Here is a 22,529-nt window from a genome sequence, read left to right as displayed (position 1 = left end):
GTCTCTATTTAATTAACGATATTTAAAGATAGAATAAGGTTATATAACGAAATACTTTTATTCCTCTAAGTACCAAAGAATTTAGCGAAGACTTTAAAAGGTATTTTATTACCTCCTTACTCGACTTTTTCTTTAAATACGATTAGGTTAAATTAGCTTTAACGAGCCGGGACTTTACTACCTTCGCGATATTTATCGGCCTATTTAAAATATATACTTTACTTTAAGGAGCTACTAATTCGGTAATTTAATTCTAAAGAGCTATAACTAAAGTCTTTTAAAATTTTATTTTATAAGTATATCGGCTATACCTAAACGATATTATAGTAAAAAGGCTAAAGTAAGACTATAATAATAAAGAAGAGAGGCTAGGAGTTAAGAAGTGGGTTCTAGAGTATTTAAAGAATATCGATATAATTTTACTTAATTATAAGCTTATAGAAGCTATAATTATAGCCGTAAAATCCCTTTAATATAAATAAAAAACTATTATCCTTAACTATTCCTGTATACCGGACGGACGCCTCCCTAATTAAATAAAGATAATAAAGATAAAGGAATAGCGGACTTACTATAATCTAAAGGATATTCGTACCTTCCTAGGGATTACCGGCTACTATCGACTATAGGTACCGCTCTTTAATTTAATTATAATCCTACTATATTTCTTAATAAGGAAAAATATAAAATAAGAATAGACGGAAGTTTAATAAAGTATAATAGAATAAGTTACCTTTTTAATTATAAAAGTATTATATTTAGTTTCTTTAATATTTAATAATAACCGTTTCGGTAAAATTTTTATTATTTTTAATATAAGTTTAACGGGGTAAAGAGCGGTAATTAAATAAGTAAAACCTAATAGAAAATAGTATCCTTATCGGTTTAAAAGTAATATTTATAGCCCCGCTAAATAAAAGTATAATACTATTAAAAGACAGTTAAGAAGGCTATTATATACTTTAAAGAGATTTAAAAAGTATTTTTTCGTAATATATTTTACGGTAAAAACGGATATTTAAATAGTAGTTTACTAAGTCTAGGGGACGGCTAATAACGTTCCTGGCGCTTTAATAATAAAATAATTAAAATAGATTAAACTTTTTAACTTTATTATTATTTATATTTTTAAAAGTAAAAACCTTATAATAAACGTACTATCGAGAAAACTATTTAGCCCCTTTAATTTAAGGGAAAAGGAATTAAAATTAAATATTAATAATAAAGTTAACGTAAGGATCTAAAAGAACGATATTTAAAAAGTAAGTATTTAGCGGGTAAATATTAAAAAAGAGAAAAAGGAAATTATTAGGTAAGGCCCTTACTTAAAAGGACTATAGTTTCTTTATTCCTATACTATTACCGAGTTCCTCGCGATTAGTACGGAGCTAAAAACTAGGACGAAGTTTAACGTTTAGACTATTAAAAATAATACCTTAAAAATAATTATTGAAAATAAAGTTTTATTCTTTAAGCTAAATAAAAGAAGCTTTCTCCTTAGAAAAATTATTAACCCTCTAATCGAGCGAAAAAGAATCTTTAATATATATTATAACGAGATAGGCTATAAAGGATAAAAAGCTATTTACGCCCGAGTAATAGAAAACTACTATTAAAAAAATATATATATTAACGTCGAGGCTTAAATTAAAATATATAGGTAATATTAATAATAGAACCCGAAACGTTAAAAGGATTAATATTTATATATTAAAACTTTAATTACTTTATTTATAAAATAATATTTAGACGTTTAATTCTTATTAATAGCTTCCAAAGAAAAAACTTACTTTCTAAAGGCGAAAGATAACTTAATTAAGTATTTAAAAGCAAAGGTCTTAAACTTAAGTAAAGCTTTTAAAGTTAAAAACTTTATTTTATATAATATTATCCTTAAATAGGATTACCCTTTAATCGTAATAATAAATAGTAAATCGGAATTTAAAAAGGAAATTATAAAGATTTTAAAGAGGTTAAAAGTTCTCTGGGTAATAGTCTTACCTTATAATATAAAAGTAAATAGAATAACGGAGTCTAATTATATCTTAATTATATTAGTATTAGTAAAAATAATAAACGGGATAAAGAAAAATTAAAAGTAATAACTCTTTTATATATTATTTATTAATAAAACTATAATATAAAGTATTTATAGGTATAGTACTTTCTATTTAATATATAGGTTTAACTTTATTACGCCGATTAAAAAGGACGTACCGTTATAAAGAATCGTTTAGTAAGAAAAAATTAATTCCGATAAATTAAGGAAAAACTAAAAAGAAAAAGCGGCTATAAATTTAATAAAGGTAAGAGCAAGACTATTAAAATTATAAAAAATAAATTTAACTTTAGTAGTTAAAAGGGTTAATATAATAAAATAGAAAGTTATAGCGAAAAAAAATAGAAAAGGGATTTATAATATTAGGCTTAAAAGTAATATAATTAGAAAAAAGGATTTAATATTAATATATAAAATAAATAGAAAGTTAGATATAAGTATAGTAAGGAAGCTATAATATCGTTAAGATAGCCCTTTTAAAGTAAGAAAAGTTAAATTAAATAATATTTATTATTTTTTAAAAACGTTAAATAGGGTATCGTTACGAACTTTTTATATATTAAATAAGGTAAAAAAGTTTTTTAGGTTAGAAGACGTATATATAGATAAAAAGGATATAGATATATAGTTAAAACTAAGAAAAATTAAGTAGGTACTTAGAAATAGGGTAAAGGAAGGTATAGATATAGTAAAAGATAAAGATAAAGAAAAAAAGATAGTAAAAGAAATATTAGGGAAGATAATAATTAGAGGGAAGATTAAAATAAAACGGAAAAATATTAAAATATAAAGGAGATTTAAGAAAGGTAAAAGTATAAAGGTAGTTTTAAAGAAGGGTAAACTAAAGGACTTTTTAAATAATTAAAGGGAGATAATAATAAAGATATTATAATTACTATTTTTTAAAAAGATATTAAAGCTTATATTATAAGAATAGAGCTATTAGAGCTATCTATTTTTAAAAGGGAAGAAAGATATTAAGGGAAGTAACTATTTTAAGGTAAAAATTATTATATTATATTTTTCTAATTTTTATTTTTTTCTTTTTTTATTATTTTCTTTTTCTTATTTTTTTTTCTCTTTATATTTTACCTTTTAATTAAAGGTAAAGAAAGATTATTCCTTTTCTTTTCTTTCCTTTTTTTTATTTAGTTATTATTTCTTAAGCGCTTTATATTTAGCCTACTATTTTTCTTACTTTTGGTCCTAATTAACTTTCTTATTACTAGGAATTAGGCTTACGGTACTATAATTTAATTTCGATAATTTATTATTACCGAAATACTTAAAGTAATAACTATTTTTATTAATATTAAACTATAAATAATAAATACCTTTATATTAATAATTTTTATATTTTTAATCGAAGTTTTTTCTTTTTACGTAACTAAAATATAACTATATTACTTTAATCTTAGTTTTATCGGGGAACGTTACGAAAAACCGATAATAATTTTAATTATATTTATTATATAAATTAGTATAATTAAATCTTATATATTAATATTAGTTAAAGCTTAATTAAAAAAATAATATTTATAATAACCCGGTAACCTAGATAAATAAGCCTTTAAAGCGATAAACCCGCTTAATAATTTCGAAGACCTAACGCCCGAAGAACTACTTATTAAACCGTTTAATAAAAATCTATTTAACTAAACTACTTAATAATATTTTAAAAATATAATTAATAATAATTCTATCTATATTAATATCTTTAAAAAATATTTATTACTTTTTTTACCTCTCTTTTTTATTAGATTAGGAAGGAATTACTTAAGGTAAAGGAGAGCCGTTATATAATTAAAATGTAAAGGGAAAATCTTAAGGTACTAAAAAGTAGTTTAATAAGGGAGAGAAATATTATAATAAATATTAGTTCCTTTAAGTATAATAAAGTCGTAAATATAAATAGGACGTCGGACCTTAACGTACCTTTTATAAATAATACTTTAATTATTAAAAGCGTAGGTAAAGTTAATAAGATAATAAGTAAAAGTAGTAAGTAAAAGCTTTTAAATAAAGTTAATAGTAACCTCGGACTAATTATATATTATAAAGTCGAGGATTCCTTTAACTTAATTAAAAGTTTTTTAATAAAAAAAATTATAAATATTTAAATAGTAAAATCGTCGATTACTTAATTAAATAAAGTAATAGATTTCCCGAAAGAAAAAATTATTATAAAAAAGTAATTAATAAGTATTAAAAAAGATAAGGAGTAAGTAAAAATAAAGAAAACTAATATAGGTATTTACAATTAAAGGATAAAACTATATAACCGGTTTTATAGGCTTTAATAAAAAAGAGATTTAATAGAGTACTTTTTCCTTTTTAAACGGTTTATATAAATATTTAATAATCGTATTTTATAAGCTAGGTAAATAGTAAAGAATAAAAATTTATTATTTATATAGCTTAAGGTAGGAAAAGGAACGCTAGCTTTTTTTCCTTTTTATTTCCCTCTCGATAATCCTTTAATTATAAATCGTATTATATATTACTTCCTCTTAATTTTTTATAGAATAATATTATTAATATTTTTTCTAAAGTTTATTTATAATATATTATAGAAAAAATTTATTATTAATAAGAAATTTAGCTTTCTTAATAATTTTATTAAGGAGATTATACGGAAAGCGCGCTTTTAAAGTATTAATAAAGTTTATAATTTTAATTTCCCGTATAATATTTTTTTTCCTTAAAGTAATAATACTTTTTAGCCTATTCGCTTTAGCTTTAACTTAGTTACCGACCTAGAAAATTATATTATAGGAAGACGGCTTAAATAAATTAATATTACTTTTATAAAGTAATTTTCGATTAATACTATTAAATATTTTTTTTTAATTTAAAAATAATAATATTCCTTAATCGGACTTATATTTATAATATTTATATAACTTTTTTTATTTACGTAGTATATAACTTTTAAAGTTAATTAAAAGCTAAATAATAGTTTATTAATTCGGTTTTTACCTACGTTCTTCGGTACTTTCTTTAAGAAATCCTCGAGCGTTATATATAGATCCCTAAAGAACCTTTAAACCTTATTATAATAAAGTCGTTAATATACTTTTTCCTACCTAATAATAATTATAACGTTTTTAACCGATAATATTAGGTCTTTCCTATTTATATTAATATTGGAAGCTATTAGGTAATAGGTATTTATTACGTTATTATCAATATTTTAGTTTATATAAACTCGTTAAAGAATTAAAAAGGATATTAAGCAAACGCTATTTCTTATTTAATATTTTATATTCGTTATACTTTTTAATATAACCTTAAGGTAAAAGTAAGGAGGCTAGCCTATAGTAAATAGGGCAGGGCATAGGAATATAGTCTTTAGGTTTTAAAGTATTACCGTACCTATTTTTAGGAAGGTACTTCTATTAACGTATAGATACTACTAAATACCCTACTTACTGCCCTACAGATTAATATTACAGTAAGCAGTACTGCTATAAACAGTAAGGGAACCTTTTGGCTACTATGGCCTAAGGCCCAGTTAATAGGTGCCAGAACCTTCTAAAGTGGCTACAAGCTTACGTAGTTAGTTGCCACAATAGTGTAATTTACAGGGCACCTTTACTACCGAAGGTTCTATAAATTTCCGTAGGTCTACACTAGACCCACCTAAGCCCACTAAATACCCTAAGTGGTATAGGGGCTTCCGGGGCCTATAGGACCCACAGTTGGCCTACGAAGGCCTATATATAGACCTCTCCTCTTTCCTGTAAAATAGTTCTCTTTTTTCTTTCCTTAAGGGACAAAGTTTAAAGTTACGGCCTATAGCTAATAGGCCAAAGCTAAAGGCAATAAAGGCTATTTTATTCTTTATACTTTACTGTATTACAGTGCTGGTTTGGGGTGCGGCCACAGGCCTGAGGGTTTAAGTAAGGAAGTGGGGCTCTCGGAGGATTCGGAGGTTCAGGGGTTATATATATAAGCGGTCTGCTTTGGATATTCTGTTTTAGGGAGATTATCGACTTTTATTTCTTTATATTTTTGTGCCTTACACGCGTGTAGGTAATTCTGGCCCTCTAATTAGGCCGATTAGGTGCTTATTATGTGGTCTGCGAGCCTATAGAGTCTTTTCTTTGTCCTACGTGGAGTGCGGCCTGCGAGCGAGCTACTGTTACGGAGGTGCGCTTATTTATATACCTTATTAAGGGTATATTTATGGTATTATGGTTAGTTTATATATTTTTTTATTATTTTAAATGGAGGTCGTGCCCGGGTTAAGTAAAGCTTAGGGTTTAAACTGGACTTAAAAGTCCTGGGTACTGGAGGAAGTACGAAGCTACGAACGATAATAAGTACCGATAACTTTACTAAACCCCGCGAAGTTTAATAGAAATAATTTATATTTATTTAATTAAACGTATATTTTTTATTATAGGTTAAATACCGAGCTTTTTACTTACGTATAGAGAGTTAAGTATGTAGTCCGGGTAGGACCTAATAGTGAATTAAAAGTATTAGTCGAGATTAGCTCGTTAGCGGATCTTATTTCGGTAATAATTATTAAAGTTTTTTTTTATTTTTAATTAGGAGGAATCCTTTTAACGTATTATTTAGCGGTAGTAAGTAATCGAAAGGGTTTCCGGGTTAATTTAACTTAAAATAATAGGGATTTAAAAGTAAAGAAAGAAAGATACTTTCCTTTTAATCTAAATAAAAGTAATTTATTTTTACTTACTAAAGTTATAAAGGATAACTGTCTTTTTATTTCTAATAATATATATAAGGAAGAAGCTATATTATTAACGTAAACGTAATAATAATTATTAATTATTAATATATCTAATAATATTTTACTTATTACTTTAACTAGCCTTCCTAGTAATAGCTAAATATATTAAGCTTTTACAGCTCGTTCCGTAGTAAAAACGGTTAGTTTAATAACTAAGTTTCCGAAATTATTACTATTCGTCCTTTTTCTAACTACGGACTATACTTACTATAAAGATATTAAGACCCTTTACCTTTTTTTTAATTAAAGTAGTTTAATTATAAATCCTAACGCTTTTAATATATTAAGTAAACCTTATACTAACCTAAATCCTATTATTAGGAACTATATAGCGGTTCCTACTTAGTATATTAAATATCCTGCTCCTTTTCTTAAATTCGCGTATTAATTTTAATAACCTAGATACCTTTATTCTATAGGAGCTTACCCTAATTACTATTACTTTTAAAGGTTCCTTACGTTTAATCGGCCGACCCTCTATCCTATAGTACTTATATACTTTCTTTAATATAAATTCCTTAATCCGAAGAAAGTCGGTTTTAAAAGTAACTTTAAAAGTAAATATTTTATAGAATATTTAAAGCGTTTTAAAAATATTTATAAAGAGTATTAGGTCGTGGAATTTACTTTTTATATTCGTAAGTTTAAATCCTAATATAACTTTAATGTAAGAAAATAGATTAATAAATATATAGACTTACTTATACCTATTAATATTTAACTTATTTTAATTACCTGCCTTAAACGCCTCTTTAAAATATACGACTTCCGGTAAGATAAAGATATTTATAGGGAGCTAAATAACTTTTACGTTAAAGTTATTCTTAAGGGGGTAGGCGAGTTAAAGAAGGTTATTTTTAATTACTTTAAGCTGCTCTTTCGAGTACCGACTAAGGAAAAGAAGGTAGTAAGAGCTAGGGTTATTAACCGCTTTTAAATAAAATTCTCCGAGTTTATAAAAATAACTTTTATTAACCGAGAAAAATCCGAATGTCGTTTAAAATCTATAAATTTTATTATTTAAAGCGACTAAATTAATAATATAATTGAAAATAGGTATAACGTAGGAAGAAAAATCTATAAAGAGGATAAATTAACTATTATACCTTCCCCTACTACCTTTAATTAAGCGGCGAAGGTACTCGATTAATATATAGCGGTTAACGCTATAGTAAATAAAGAAATAATACTATAGTATTTAAGGGTAAATATCTATAGCGGCTTTTCTATACCGGGAAATAATAAATCTAAAATAATAAAAACCCGTATTTAATATTTAAAAAACCAGGCACCCTACTTTCTAAATTTCGGTATTAGCCCTAACGGGGAAATAAATTTATTTTTTAATACCTTTTCCTTAATTAATACTAGGATTTAGTTTAGAAAATTAAAAAAGTAATACTACGATAATCCTCCGCTATTAAAAAGGTACTTCTAATACAGTAAGTCTAGTTATTATACTAAATCGACGGAATATTTAAAGAAGGAGTATAATAAAGTATAAGGACTATATTATATTAAAAGAGGTAGAGTATATATCGGTAAAAAAGAATGGCCGGATAATAAAAAAGCGTAGCTTAATTAAAAGGATATAAAAAAAGCGTAGTGTAAAAGGAAGGTTAGCGATTTAGTTTACGTAATAATTTCGCTAAAATTAAAATTAAATAGGGCCTATAAAGCTTATACGAAATAAGTTAAGTATTAGGAAGCTCGTAAGGGTAAGAGATATAGGCTTAAGGTTTCTCTAATTAGAGGGAAAGAATAGATAGCTATTTAGATAGTTAGGGCTATAGATATTTAATTAAATAAGATTTATAGATATTTTAAACCTTATAAATTATTTAACGAGAACTTAATTAATAACTATATTATTAAAAATACTTTATAACGTTATTTAAAAGAAAAATAGTTATTTAAAAGTATTTTAAAACGCTCCGATAAGGTCCTAATAGTTATTTATAATTAAGAGGTAGAAGTAAGAGTAAGTGCGTAGGGAGCGAAAAGAATAAGGATTAAGGATATACCGGAAGAGAATACGGATAACTTAGCCTTAATTAAAAATCCGAAAGTAATATTTACCTTCGCGTAAAAGAAACCGAAGGTAATTAAGGAGGAAGTTTCGTTCGATTAAGGAAATAAAGTCCGGAGTAGTTTAAAGTTACTTAATAGTAAGGTAAAGGACCTAAAAGATTATATTACCGAAAAAGCTAAAAAGTACGTTTATAGTTAAACTAAGTTTATATTAAAAGAATATTATAGGGTTTTATTTATATTTATTTACCGGTTAATAGATTATATAAAGAATATAGTTAAGGATATTAAGGTAATCGAGTAGTATAGATCTTTTAGGAATACCCTGAATAGAAAGAGAGAAGTCCTATAGAAGGGAGAGGCCTTACCGTTAACGGTCCGAATAAATTTTTAAATAGCTAAATATAGCGAGACTCCTTTATTTAATTAAAGGAAGATAGTTTCCGCTTTATATAATATTATAACGGATAATAAGTATAGTATAGTTAAGGAAGATATTTAGGAAAGAATTATCGAGGGTAAGGTTTAACCGGGTAATAGCTTAAAAAAGCGATTACGGACTTTACTATTTACGCCTATTAACCGGCTTTCCAGTAATAAGCGAAATCTCTTAAAAGCCGTTACTTATATTTATAACGTCCTATTACTATACTATAACTTTATTTTATTAACTTTAAAAAAAGTATTAATAATATTAAATATAGGCTCCGAGTATAACTTAATTAATAGGGCTATAGCTAAAAGGTTTTATCTATCGATAGTATTAATTAACTTATAGTTTAAAGGCCTTTATAGGGATCCGGTTATATTTATAAGTAAAATCTAAGCTCCAGTAGTATTAATTAGGATTTTAATTTTATATTATTTCTTTATTATTAATAATACTAAGGCTTTAGATTTCTATAACCTATTATTAGGGATCCCGTTCTTTACAGATATAAGCTTTACTTTTAATTTTATAAAGGGCCGTATAATTAGCGTAAATATATTATATAGGGGAAAACTAATTAAAGCCTATATAGTAAAGAAAAAAGTAATTAATAAAATAAAGATAGAATATAACGGTAGAGATCGAGGTAATACCTCTTCCGTTAATTAATTTTTATAAATATTTAAGGGATTAGTTAATAATAAAGTACCTATCCTTAAATAGGTAACGGAGGAGCTAGAAAAAAGGAATAAAGTAATTAGAGGACTAAATAAAGGAGTTAGGCGTTTTTTACTTAATTTTATTTTAAGAAAGTTAAGTTTATTATTATTAAATTATTATTTAGCGTTTAATATTATTTTTTATAAAAATAAAAAAAAGGGGAATATTAAAAGTAAAAGAAAAAAGAATATTAATAATTAGAGAAAGAGAAAGAAAGGACGTTAAAAAGAAAAGTCTTTATTCTAGCCTAAAAAAATAAAAATTACGATAAGAACTTTAACTTTAAATAAAATCTCTAGGAAAGAACGATTATTACCGCCGACCTTTATAATAGATTTACATTTAATACTATTAATACTACTGTCGCTACCGCTATTAAAAATATCGTTACCGTTTAATTAAACGACTAATATAATAACTTTATTTAAGCCCGATATTATATCTATATACTTAAAGATATTTAATTAGTCCTTTATTTAATTAAGTTAACGTAGCTTCTTTACTATATAACTATATAAACGTCGCCCGCCTCTACCCCCGCCCCTTTTTAAAAAGAAAAATAATATTAAGACTAACCTAATTACTATTTTTAAATAAGTTTAACTAACGTTTACGGAAATTATTATTACTATAATAATATATAAAAAGGTAAATAAAAAAGTAAAGCTAATTAATAACGTTAGGTTAAATAATAGTACTCCCGAAGGAAACCCGAACTGGAAAGCGAGAAGATAAGTAGCAATTAAGGAATCCCTATAATATAGTTTAAAATTCGATAATATCGTAGTTCTTAAGTTTTTTAAAGTAATTAAAGGGTTACGCTTTACTTCGGAACGGTTAACCGATTTAATTAAATAAACTACTAATATTTTAATAAATTAAAAAGTTAAAGTATTTATAGTAATTTTATTTATAAGAAAGGCTACTTTAACTTAGGATTTTACCGAATATAGATAAATCCTTAAAAAGGTTTTCCCTACTTAATATATTAAAATTATCCTTTATAATACGTAGTAAAGCAAATCTATTTTAATCCTAAAACTACTTATAGGGAGAGTTATCGAACTCCTTAAGGAACGGATTAAAAAAGATATTATTAAGGAAGCGTATAGTTCCTACTATAATAATTAATTCCTAGTAAAGAAAAAAGATAGTAATCTCCGTCTAATTAACGATACCTAGAGATATAATAAAGTTATATAACGAAATACCTTTATTCCTCTAAGTACTAAGGAGTTTAGCGAAGACTTTAGAGGGTACCTTATTACCTCCTTACTCGACTTTTTCTTTAAATACGACTAGGTTAAATTAGCTTTAACGAGCCAGGACCTTACTACCTTCGCGACACCCATCGGCCTGTTTAGGATATATACCTTACCTTAAGGAGCTACTAACTCGGTGGCCTAATTCTAAAGAGCCGTAACTAGAGTCTTTTAAGATCTTATCCCATAGGTGTGTCGGCTATATCTGGACGATATCGCAGTGAAAGGGCTAAGGTGGGACTATAATGGTGAAGAAGAGAGGCCAGAAGTTATTATATAGGATAAGCGTTAACTGTAATAAACTATTAAATAGTATAGTAAATCCGTTAACCGATATTATTTTAATTTAATAATTTTCGAAAAAAAGGTTAAAAAGTAAAAAAATTTTAATTAATACGTTAAAAAGTTGTTAGCTGCGAAGCCCTGATAGGCCTATAATATAGAACCTATATAGGGTTGCTGTAAAAATATAGCAGTGCGTAAACGGAAGCGGGAGTATACTGAAATGGTGAGAAAACATATAAACTAACTATAACACCACAAATATACCCTTAACAGGGTATATAAATGAGCGTACCTCCGTGACAGTAGCTCGCTCGCAGGCCGCACTCCACGTAGGACAAAGAAAAGACTCTATGGGCTTGCAGACTATATAATAAGCACCTGATCGGCCTGATTATAGGGCCAGAATTGCCTGCACGCGTACAAGGCACAAAAATATAAAGAAATAAAAGTCGATGATCTCCCTAAAACAGAATGTCCGAAGCAGACCGCTTATATATATGACCCCTGAACCTCCGAATCCTCCGAGAGCCCCACTTCCTTACTCAAACCCTCAGGCCTGTGGCCGCACCCCAAACTAGTGCTTTACCTTCCTTCGGCACTGCCGTCGTATCCTCCCGCTTCCGTTTACGTACTGCTATATTTTTTTTACAGCAACCCTGTATAGGCTCTATATTATAGGCCTATTAGGACTTCGCAGCTAATAACTTCGTATAGTAAAGAAGAGGATTTAACGATAGTAAAGGCTTAAAGAAGGGATCGTTATTATAAAGACTATAAGACTATAGGCGTTATAAGGAAGAAAATAATAAAGCTATAGATAGTTTATATAAAAAGGTTTTTAAGGTATAAGCCTAATTAAAGGATATATAATAAAAAATAAAGGAAAAGGGGCTTAAAGGATTTAATAAACGCAGAAGGATTTAATTTACTAAGTACCTTTTTATTATTATTTAAATTCTTATTACTTCCCTAATTTACTTCCCTCTTTAGTTCTTCGTTAACTTTAGTTATTATTATTAAAAGAAATAAATATATTATAGGTCTTCCCTTTAATTATAAAGAGTTTAAACTATATAACGTATTAAGCGAGTTTTAATAATTAAATAAAGTAGTAACTCCTTTTAGGCTTCGTACTTCTATAACGATAAATTCGTTATTTTTCTTTAGGTTAATAATTATCTGGCCCCTTACTTATAACTATTTAGGGTCGTTAATAATATACTTTTCGCCTAATTATATATTTTATTTTATAGAATAAAAATAAACTTTTAAAGTTCCTTAAAGACGAAGTGAGGAAATCGTTAGGTCGCCGGTTATAATAGCTCGATAGGGACAGAAGTATACTTTAAGATCCGAGAAGTAAAGGTGCTCTTTTCTTTAATTAAGGGAGAATAGATAAAGGAGTGGTAGGATTATATTATTTTCTCTTTTTTTTATTAAATAATATTTTCTTTTCGCTTAAAAGGAATATTTTTTTTTATATATATATTTACTTACTGGTTTATAATGGTTAAATGCAAAGGGAGGTTTAGTTTAGGATGCGGCTATAGGCCTAAGGGTTTAAGTAAGGAAGTAGGGCTTTCGGAGGATTCGGGGGTTCAAGGGTTATATATATAAGCGATTTACTTCGGACATTCTATTTTAGACAGGATATCGACTTTTATTTCTTTATATTTTTATACTTTACACGCGTGTAGGCAATTCTGGCCCTCTAATCAGGCCGATCAGGTGCTTATTATATAGTCTGCGAGCCCATAGAGTCTTTTCTTTGTCCTACGTGGAGTGCGGCCTGCGAGCGAGCTACTATTACGTAGGTGTGTTTATTTATATACCCTATTGAGGGTATATTTGTGGTGTTGTGGTTGGTTTGTGTATTTTTTGACCATTTCAGTATGCTCCCGCTTCCGTTTACGCACTGCTATATTTTTACAGCAACCCTATATAGGTTCTATATTATAGGCCTATCAGGGCTTCGCAGCTAACAACTTTTTAACGTATTAATTAAAATTTTTTTACTTTTTAACCTTTTTTTCGAAAATTATTAAACTAAAATAATATCGGTTAACGGATTTACTATACTATTTAATAGTTTATTACAGTTAACGCTTATCCTATATAATAACTATAATAGTTATTTAAATTTAGTTTACTAAAATAATATTAATTTTTTTATCTATTAACAGAAGTATTTAATTTATTAGTTTAAAGTCTAGACTTTAAACTTAATTATATCGGTATAAATAATATCTTACTCGCGGATATATTTATATTAATATTTAAAGCATATAAAGTTTTATTAATTAATACGATTTTTATATTATTATTAAGCGAGCTATTATATGTTTTTATAAGCTTCGCTTATATAATAATAAAATTCGATAATTTAAAGTACCGGGTCGTAAATAATATTAAATAACGGCTAAATATTAAAAGGATCGTTTATAATAACTTCGAATTTTTAAAGTAAATAAACATAAACTTTATATAATTATTAACTTAAACGGGCTTAGCTAATAGAAAACGATAGTCTAGTATATTATAAATAAAAATAAATACGTTATCGAGTTTTTTTTATAGATTTTAAGTAATCGTATATATAAGTAATACTATAATTAATAATATCGGAAAAGAAATATAGGTTACGTAATTAAAAATAAAGGGTTACGGAATAAATAATATATTAAAGGAATATTCTCCTATAATAAAGTTAGAGTTTTCGTTATCGTTAATTCAAAGGTTATAATGTAATAAAATAAATCCTTTAATAATATTTAAAGGTAATATTAATAATAATATAATAAATATTAATAAAGGAAAAAAGCGGGGTAAATAGTAATAACGCTATAGTATTATAGTATATTAATTATCGTTTTCGGTTATTTAAAGATTATATATAATAAAGGCTATAATATTATGGCTTAGAACTTATAGTTTAATTTAAGCTAATAATCTTTAATGGCCTTAAAAAGCGTAATATTATAAAAAAGAAAAAGAAATATAGTTTTGGTAATCCTAAACGCGTATTTTATCCTTCCTTGCCTGGCACGTGCCCTTGTTGGCCTCAGGCCGCTGCTAAGTCCTTTAATATCCTTTAGGGCCAGTGGGCTTCCTTTAATAACCGCCATGCCTTTTGATTGTCTGCCTCACTTTGACGACTGGTTCACAACGTGCACTTACCCCTCCTTGCGGTGGTATCGACAGTGTTGTTGGTAGTGGTTGCGGGTAGTTGGCTTTTGCCGTGTGACAAAGAAGTTCAGAATTGGGGTTTCAAACGAGACAATCGGCAGTGCTGATAGCAATAGCATTTTTACCCGCCTTGAGAGTGTTCATTCTTTTTTTTTTTTTCACCGAAAGACTGAGATGGGGGAATCATCAGGAGCTGCAAGGTATAAACATTATGGGTTTGGAGGATGATGACCTTGTTCTACTGGATTTTCGTGTAGGAGACATTTACAAGGAGCTGCTAGGAGATTTTGGGAGCTGGATGATATACATAATCCGTTTGGCAGAGACAAGGATCGGTAAACAAGAGGATGAGCTACTCAGGGACTGGTGTAATGGGTGGTCAGCCCCAACAAATGAAGAAAGGCTGATGTGTGTGCCAACAGGAGAGACATCAAGATTTCCGATGGAGACATTCGGGGCCAGCAGAAAATACGGAGACGGTAGTCATTTCCCGAGGGCGCTTGGATGGAAGATAAAGAGCTAACAGGAGCGTGTAACACTTAAAACGAACACTCTTTCCTGTGGGTTTTCTTCTTATTCTTCATTTACATTATTTACACTATAAACACGCACTGCTTTGTGAACAATGCACGGCGTCCACTGTGTGATAGTTTACATTGTATAGAATAAGCCTTCCAATGTACGGGTATGGATAATGGCTAAGGTAATGATGAACTGTTTTGTTTGAAAGAGAAAAGAATAAAAAAATAAAAAGGAAACCGACGCAGCGTAGGCCGAAATTGCTAAAGTAAGATATCATATATACCAAGAAAAGAATTTTTCAACCCCAACCAAACCCTTCCACAAAGACAAGAATGATTCATCAAGTCTCTGCCCACCTCATCCAACCAAGTAACGAAGCTCGGCTCCAGGCCTCTACCGCTTATAGGCACTGGGAATACCACTGATTGCTAGCAGTGCAAGTGCTCCCCGCCTCACAAGTAGTGCACCCCGTAAACCCCTGCCCACCACACTGCGCATACTTCGCAGCCCTGCACCCACCCGGCGCCGCGCTAGGAGTCGGGTTCGGGTTCTGCGCCGCACTGCTAGTCGGCTGAGGCTGGGGCTGGCTGCCGCCTCCCGGGGGAGAAAATACCGGGAACCGGGAATCGTCATCCCGCTTGCACCCGCTCCTCGCCGTCAACTCAGACGGGCACTGGACTTGTCTGAAGGTAAACGACGGGTTATCCGCGTTCTTGAACCAGTCAAACCTCCAGTTGCACCCGGGCTTGAGGGCGTCGGGGAACGAGGCGCACTGGCTGCGGTCGGAGATACCGCCGTAGGTGGCGCCGGGGAGGCCGCCGAATTGGGGCTTGCAGCCGTCGAAAAGGCCGACACCGCCGCCGGGGATGTTGAGGTCGAAGTGGTTGCTTCCGAGGTCGCCGCCGGTGGAGGTGGACTGGACGACCATTTTCTTGCCGGCGACGGGGCCGTCGGTGAAGGTGAGTCTGGGAGATGTTAGTGGTGAGGGGTCATACGGCGGGAGAGGGGGAGATGCTTACTCGTAACAGGCACAGCACCAAGAAGCTTCGGATCCCCCGCTCAGAGCAGTGGCAGCGAAGCCATAGGAGAGGTTGTCGTTGATGGCCCAGGCACTGTGGTCAGCGCACGAGTAGGCAGAGCCACCATTGCAGCCAGAGGCAACACCAGAGTCGGAAATGCGCTGAAAGTTGGCGTCACAGGCAAAGACGGGTCTGTTGACCGCCGCCTTACCTGGCCAGGCACATGATGGCTTGCAGCAGTCCCAGTATCTGGTAGACTTGCCAGACCCAGAGGCGCCCTGAGCCTGAACGGCAAGAGGCAGGACAGCAAGGAGAGAAGTCTGAAGAACAGCTGAGGAACGCATCTTGACTACGGGTCAAAAGAGGATAGCAGGAGAATGGGGGCGGTGATGACGAAAGGGAAACGGCCAAAACACCGGGCAGGACCATCTTGATATACTTGCTCACCTCCTTTCCCCCCCGGTCTTAGCTCATAGAACTCAGGACCAAGCGTAACCCACGCCACGAGCAAGGTCTCTCAACGGCAGATTGGACGAGCCATCCGATCGACGGGAACAGGCGAGCCTGTGTCACCGAGTAAACATCACGGAGCAGGGCTCCATGGGGTAGTCACCCCACCGAAAATCTCGGGTCGAGGTTTCAGGGCCAAGTCAGTGCCGAGCCGCCTCCCAGTTTGACTGAAACGGTGGCGCTCCGCATTCCCGGAACCTGGGCCGTGAGCAAGCCCGGAAGGGGATAGCGGACGATGGGTAATGTAACGCTGCGGGTCGCTGCTCCACGCAGTCGGAATGCCGGGAACGATTTCCCCCACGGGACGTAGGCCGCGCAACGACTTGTTTTTCGACGACAAGAACTATGCTGCTTGGTTTTAGCCATGATGTAATGCTTGATTGCATATGAAAGGCATTGGCATTACGGGCGAAAATTGGTGTGCCAAGCTGTTGGAGGGTATAATATTGTTGTTAAGACACTGCATAAGGTATGTCCAGAGATAATCTTCTTGTCCACGGGAAGCCGCTGGCAAAGTTGTAAAAGTGCACAAATAGTCTCATTGAGCTGGATGGCCGGTTGATTCCGTCCTCGGTCAAATAGAGGCGGCAATGTAGCACCGAGTACCACCGAGCACCACAGAGTTGTTTGTTTCGACGGTGATACTCGACTCAGTTGACTGGCTCTCTGTAACGGAATGAGGAGGGTTTGCCCGGTAGAGACCAGAGTGACAGAATTGATAAATGTGATGGTTTTGAGGGAAATGAACTGACAAAGGATGATTGCCCAACATGCTTGACCCGAGAGACACCAAATCATGAGAAGTCAAACGTGCAACAATGACACAGACAGTAGTTCTGATCAACACCGACCCCCAAGGTGAGTGGAGCCCATGTAATGACAGATGCACCGAGGTCAATGTAAAAGAGCCTCAGAAAGAAGAAAGTGGCTCTGGTTGCTCACTGGAAAAAAGATTGAAAACGAATCAGTTGATTGACCGAGGAGGGAAGCTCTCACTCAGTGACAGATAGAAATTCGAGGAAGAGACTGGATGCTGTTTTATTCTCATGCAGTTCGATATTGACTGGACACACATTGAGGCTTTGCGCCTCGATATGGCAACATGGTAGATTGTGTTCGTGGACCGACACGTCAATGATGGGTTTCTCGGCTTCTGACTGCATTTGAGGGAGCAGGGGCCAAGGCGACAGGTTAAGATAAGACGCGTGAAAAATTCGCGGTTTTTGGTGGGGCCAAGGATGAAGTGAATTTGATGCGTGATCACGTGCGGCACAAAGAGCTGTCGAGGTGGTCCCGGCGCTTTGACCCAACCGGGATTAGCGGTGTGCCTGCCGCACCTTCAGCCTCTCCAGCCAGCAGAAATTCCACTGGGGAAGGCGACGACGTCCAGCAACAAACCATCACCAGTCGCCGCCTCCAAAGCCCAGCGACTCACGAATCGCGATTTTTCCATTCTTTTCGCCATCACACACACACCCACTCTTTTCCGCATCCAGGAGAATAACTATCGACTTGCGAATATCTTGTTTTTGATGCGTTGAGGGCCTTGCGCTCCTCCCAAGTTGATGCGCGCGCCGCTTCTTTGTGGCGATTTCTAATCCGTCGCTCATCTTCTCTTTTTTGCCCACCACTCGGTAGCTGGCTGCTGGGCATCTCTCCCACCAATTCTAACCCGACCACAATCATCAAACCATGGCTGATTACGCGACCCAGAGTCAGTCGTATGGCGGCTACGGCGACGAGTTCGACGATGACAACAACTACGAAAATGGCGACGAGTTGGGCGTCGATCAGGACGAGGCCGCCATCACACCGGAGGACTGCTGGGATGTCATCTCGGCCTACTTTGATATGAAGGGTCTGGTGTCGCAACAGATTGATTCTTTTGATGAATTCACCAGCAGCACCATCCAGTCTCTCGTCGACGAATATGCCGATCTCACACTCGACCATCCCAATCCCGGTGACGACCAGGGCAGAGATATCGCCCTGCGGAGATACGACATTCATTTCGGCAACGTCATGATCTCGAAGCCCACCCTCACCGAAATTTCAGGCGAGACAACCAGTCTCTTGCCCTACGAGTGCCGCGACCGTAACCTCACATACTCTGCGCCCATGTACTGCAAGGTTTCCAAGCGCGCCCGTGTTGCCATCAACGAGCCCGTTCCACTAAACGAGCTGGATGATGAGCAGCACGAGCTTATGCGGGAGACGGGCGAGCACCCGATGACGATTCGATGGGAGGAGGAAGAGAGCGACATGCCTGGAGAGGGCTCCAAGGGGGAGAATGATAGGGGCGATCTCATTTTCCTCGGCAAGCTTCCCGTCATGGTCAAGTCGCAAATCTGCCACTTGTACGGCGAGGACGACGAGTCGCTCTTTGTGCTCAACGAGTGCCCTTACGACCAGGGTGGTTACTTTATCATCAACGGTTCCGAGAAGGTCTTGATCGCCCAGGAGCGATCGGCGGCCAACATTGTCCAAGTCTTCAAGAAGCCACCAGGAGGCAGTGTCTCGTACCAGGCTGAGATCAGGAGTGCTCTTGAAAAGGGCTCTCGTCTGATTTCGTCGCTGCAGATGAAGTTGCACACCAAGGCATCCAACGAGAAGGGCAGATTGGCCAATACTGTGAGCGTTACTCTGCCCTACGTCCGTGAGGATGTCTCCCTCGCCATCGTCTTCCGTGCTCTTGGCATTGTGTCCGACGAGGATATCCTGAACCACATTTGCTACGATCGCAAGGACACACAGATGCTGGAGGCTTTGCGGCCTTGCATCGAGGAGGCTTTCTGCATCCAGGACCGAGAAATTGCTCTGGACTTTATCGGCAAGCGTGGCAACGGGAATATGGGTCAGAACCGCATGAACCGCATCAGGGCCGCGAAGGATCTTCTTCAGAAGGAGATGTTGCCCCACATCTCACAGACAGAAGGTTGTGAAACGAGGAAAGCCTTCTTCTTGGGCTACATGGTCAACAAGCTTCTTCAATGCGCGCTCGGTCGCAGGGATACTGACGACCGTGATCACTTTGGGAAGAAGAGGTTGGATTTGGCTGGTCCGCTTTTGGCCAAGCTCTTCCGTGGCGTTGTTCGTCGCATGACACAGGATCTCATGGGGTACATGAAGCGCTGCCTCGACACCAACAAGCATTTCACTCTGGCCCTTGGCATCAAGGCCAACACATTGACAAACGCTCTCAAGTACTCGTTGGCCACCGGGAACTGGGGTGATCAGAAGAAGGCCATGAGCTCCACGGCTGGTGTGTCACAGGTGTTGAACCGTTATACCTTTGCCTCCACGCTGTCCCATTTGAGACGTACCAATACGCCCATCGGGCGTGACGGCAAGCTTGCCAAACCCAGACAGCTTCACAACACTCATTGGGGTTTGGTCTGCCCAGCCGAAACGCCTGAGGGACAGGCTTGCGGTCTGGTCAAGAACTTGTCTCTGATGTGCTACGTGAGTGTGGGTACTCCGGCTGACCCAATCGTCGACTTCATGACGGCCCGCGGCATGGATGTCTTGGAGGAGTACGAGCCGCTTCGCGCGCCCAACGCGACCAAGGTGTTTGTGAACGGCACATGGGTGGGTGTGCACAACGACCCCAAGCAGCTCGTCACGTTGGTACAAGATCTGAGGCGGAAGAACGTAATCAGTTTCGAAGTGTCCCTTGTTCGGGACATTCGCGAGCGCGAGTTCAAGATTTTCTCTGATGCCGGTCGTGTCATGAGACCGCTCTTCACTGTTGAGCAAGAGGAGAAGGGCAACCACGGCGTAGAAAAGGGGCAACTTATTCTCAACAAGGACCACATTGCCAGGCTCCAAAGGGACAAGGAACTTGGCAAGTATCACCCGGACTACTGGGGTTGGCAAGGTCTCCTTAAATCGGGGGCCATTGAATACCTGGACGCCGAGGAGGAAGAAACCACTATGATCTGCATGACCCCTCAGGATCTGGATGATTTCCGCATGACCAAGCTAGGATTCCATATCGAAACCACCTCTGGCCAAGGCAACAACAGGATCCGCACCAAGGTCAACAAGACGACACACATGTACACGCATTGCGAAATCCACCCCGCCATGCTTCTCGGTATCTGCGCCAGTATCATTCCGTTCCCCGACCACAACCAGTCGCCCCGTAACACATATCAGTCTGCCATGGGTAAGCAGGCCATGGGCTTCTTCCTTACCAACTATTCCCGCCGCATGGACACCATGGCCAATATTCTGTACTACCCACAAAAGCCGTTGGCTACCACGCGGTCCATGGAGTTCCTCAAGTTCCGAGAGTTGCCTGCCGGTCAGAACGCCATTGTGGCCATCCTCTGTTATTCTGGCTACAACCAGGAAGATTCCGTCGTCATGAACCAGAGCAGCATTGATCGCGGCATCTTCCGCAGTCTGTTCTTCCGTTCTTACACGGACTGCGAGAAGCGGGTGGGTATCAATATTGTGGAGATGTTTGAGAAGCCAACCCGCGGTGACACGTTGAGGTTAAAACACGGGACGTACGACAAACTGGATGCTGACGGAATTATTGCTCCTGGCATCCGTGTGTCGGGCGAAGACATCATCATCGGAAAGACGTCGCCCATCAACCCTGACAATGCCGAACTTGGGCAGCGGCAGCAGCAGCATGTCAAGCGTGATGCGTCGACGCCTCTTCGCAGCACCGAGAGTGGTATTGTGGACTCGGTCGTGCTCACGACCAATCAAGATGGCATGCGCTACGTCAAGGTCAGGGTGCGGACAACCAAGATTCCTCAGATTGGCGACAAGTTTGCGTCTCGCCACGGGCAAAAAGGTACCATTGGACTCACCTATCGGATGGAGGACATGCCCTTTACGGCCGAAGGCATCACGCCAGACATCATTATCAACCCCCACGCCATTCCGTCCCGTATGACCATTGCCCATTTGGTCGAGTGTCTGCTTTCCAAGGTGGCCACACTTAAGGGCCTGGAAGGCGACGCCACCCCCTTTACGGACGTGACGGTCGACTCGGTCTCTGACCTGCTCCGCGAGCAGGGGTACCAGTCTCGTGGCTTCGAGATCCTGTACCACGGCCACACTGGACGCAAACTCCGGGCCCAGTGCTTCTTTGGTCCCACCTACTACCAGCGTCTCAGACACATGGTGGACGACAAGATCCACGCGCGTGCTCGTGGGCCGGTCCAGATCATGACCCGTCAGCCAGTTGAGGGTCGTGCCAGAGACGGCGGTCTCCGTTTCGGAGAAATGGAACGTGATTGTATGATTGCCCACGGCGCCGCATCGTTCTTGAAGGAGCGTCTGTTTGAGGTGTCTGATGCGTACCGCGTGCACATTTGCGAAATTTGCGGGTTGATGACGCCTATCGCGTAGGTCCCCCCTTTTTATTTTTCATCAACAAGATGCTAACGATGATTTTTCCAGGAACCTCACCAAGCAATCCTTCGAATGCCGGCCTTGCAAGAACAAGACCAAGATTGCACAGGTACACATGCCGTACGCGGCCAAGCTGCTTTTCCAGGAGCTCATGTCGATGGGCATTGCCTCGCGCATGTTTACCAGCAGGTCGGGTATCTCGGTCCGCTAATCGCGCTGAGGGGTTGGGCACCGCAAAGGTGTCTCGTTGAGAATGGCGGCAAGCAACCATACCCAGCAATCAAGCTAGCCGTCAAGAGGGGAGCAACAAAACAAATAAAATTCACATGCATCCGTTTTGGGCAAGGGAACGTTTTTGGCGTTTTTGCAA

At 36.0% G+C, this 22,529-nt stretch overlaps 2 protein-coding genes across 2 annotated transcripts; one reads left to right on the top strand and one right to left on the bottom strand.

The window, feature by feature from the left end:
* Positions 1 to 15,293: 15,293 nt before the first annotated feature.
* On the bottom strand, positions 15,294 to 17,235 carry QC763_401710 (Endoglucanase 5A). Its single transcript, XM_062911803.1, has 2 exons — positions 16,277 to 17,235; positions 15,294 to 16,222 (listed from the first exon to the last, which is right to left on the bottom strand). Exons 1-2 carry the CDS (start codon positions 16,618 to 16,620, stop codon positions 15,658 to 15,660), a joined length of 909 nt encoding a protein of 302 aa, XP_062765395.1. The 5' UTR covers positions 16,621 to 17,235; the 3' UTR covers positions 15,294 to 15,657.
* Positions 17,236 to 18,113: 878 nt separating this feature from the next.
* Positions 18,114 to 22,370, top strand: RPB2 (DNA-directed RNA polymerase II subunit RPB2; the record flags this gene model as incomplete). Its single annotated transcript, XM_062911802.1, has 2 exons — positions 18,114 to 22,152; positions 22,208 to 22,370. The coding sequence occupies exons 1-2, from the start codon at positions 18,479 to 18,481 to the stop codon at positions 22,368 to 22,370; spliced, it is 3,837 nt and encodes a 1,278-aa protein (XP_062765394.1). The 5' UTR covers positions 18,114 to 18,478.
* Positions 22,371 to 22,529: the final 159 nt, after the last annotated feature.

Source organism: Podospora pseudopauciseta, chromosome 4 (assembly GCF_035222475.1).
Source record: "Podospora pseudopauciseta strain CBS 411.78 chromosome 4, whole genome shotgun sequence".
Lineage (NCBI taxonomy): Eukaryota > Fungi > Ascomycota > Sordariomycetes > Sordariales > Podosporaceae > Podospora > Podospora pseudopauciseta.
Note: the sequence above shows the minus strand (reverse complement) of the source record. Positions and strands in the feature narration are given on the sequence as shown.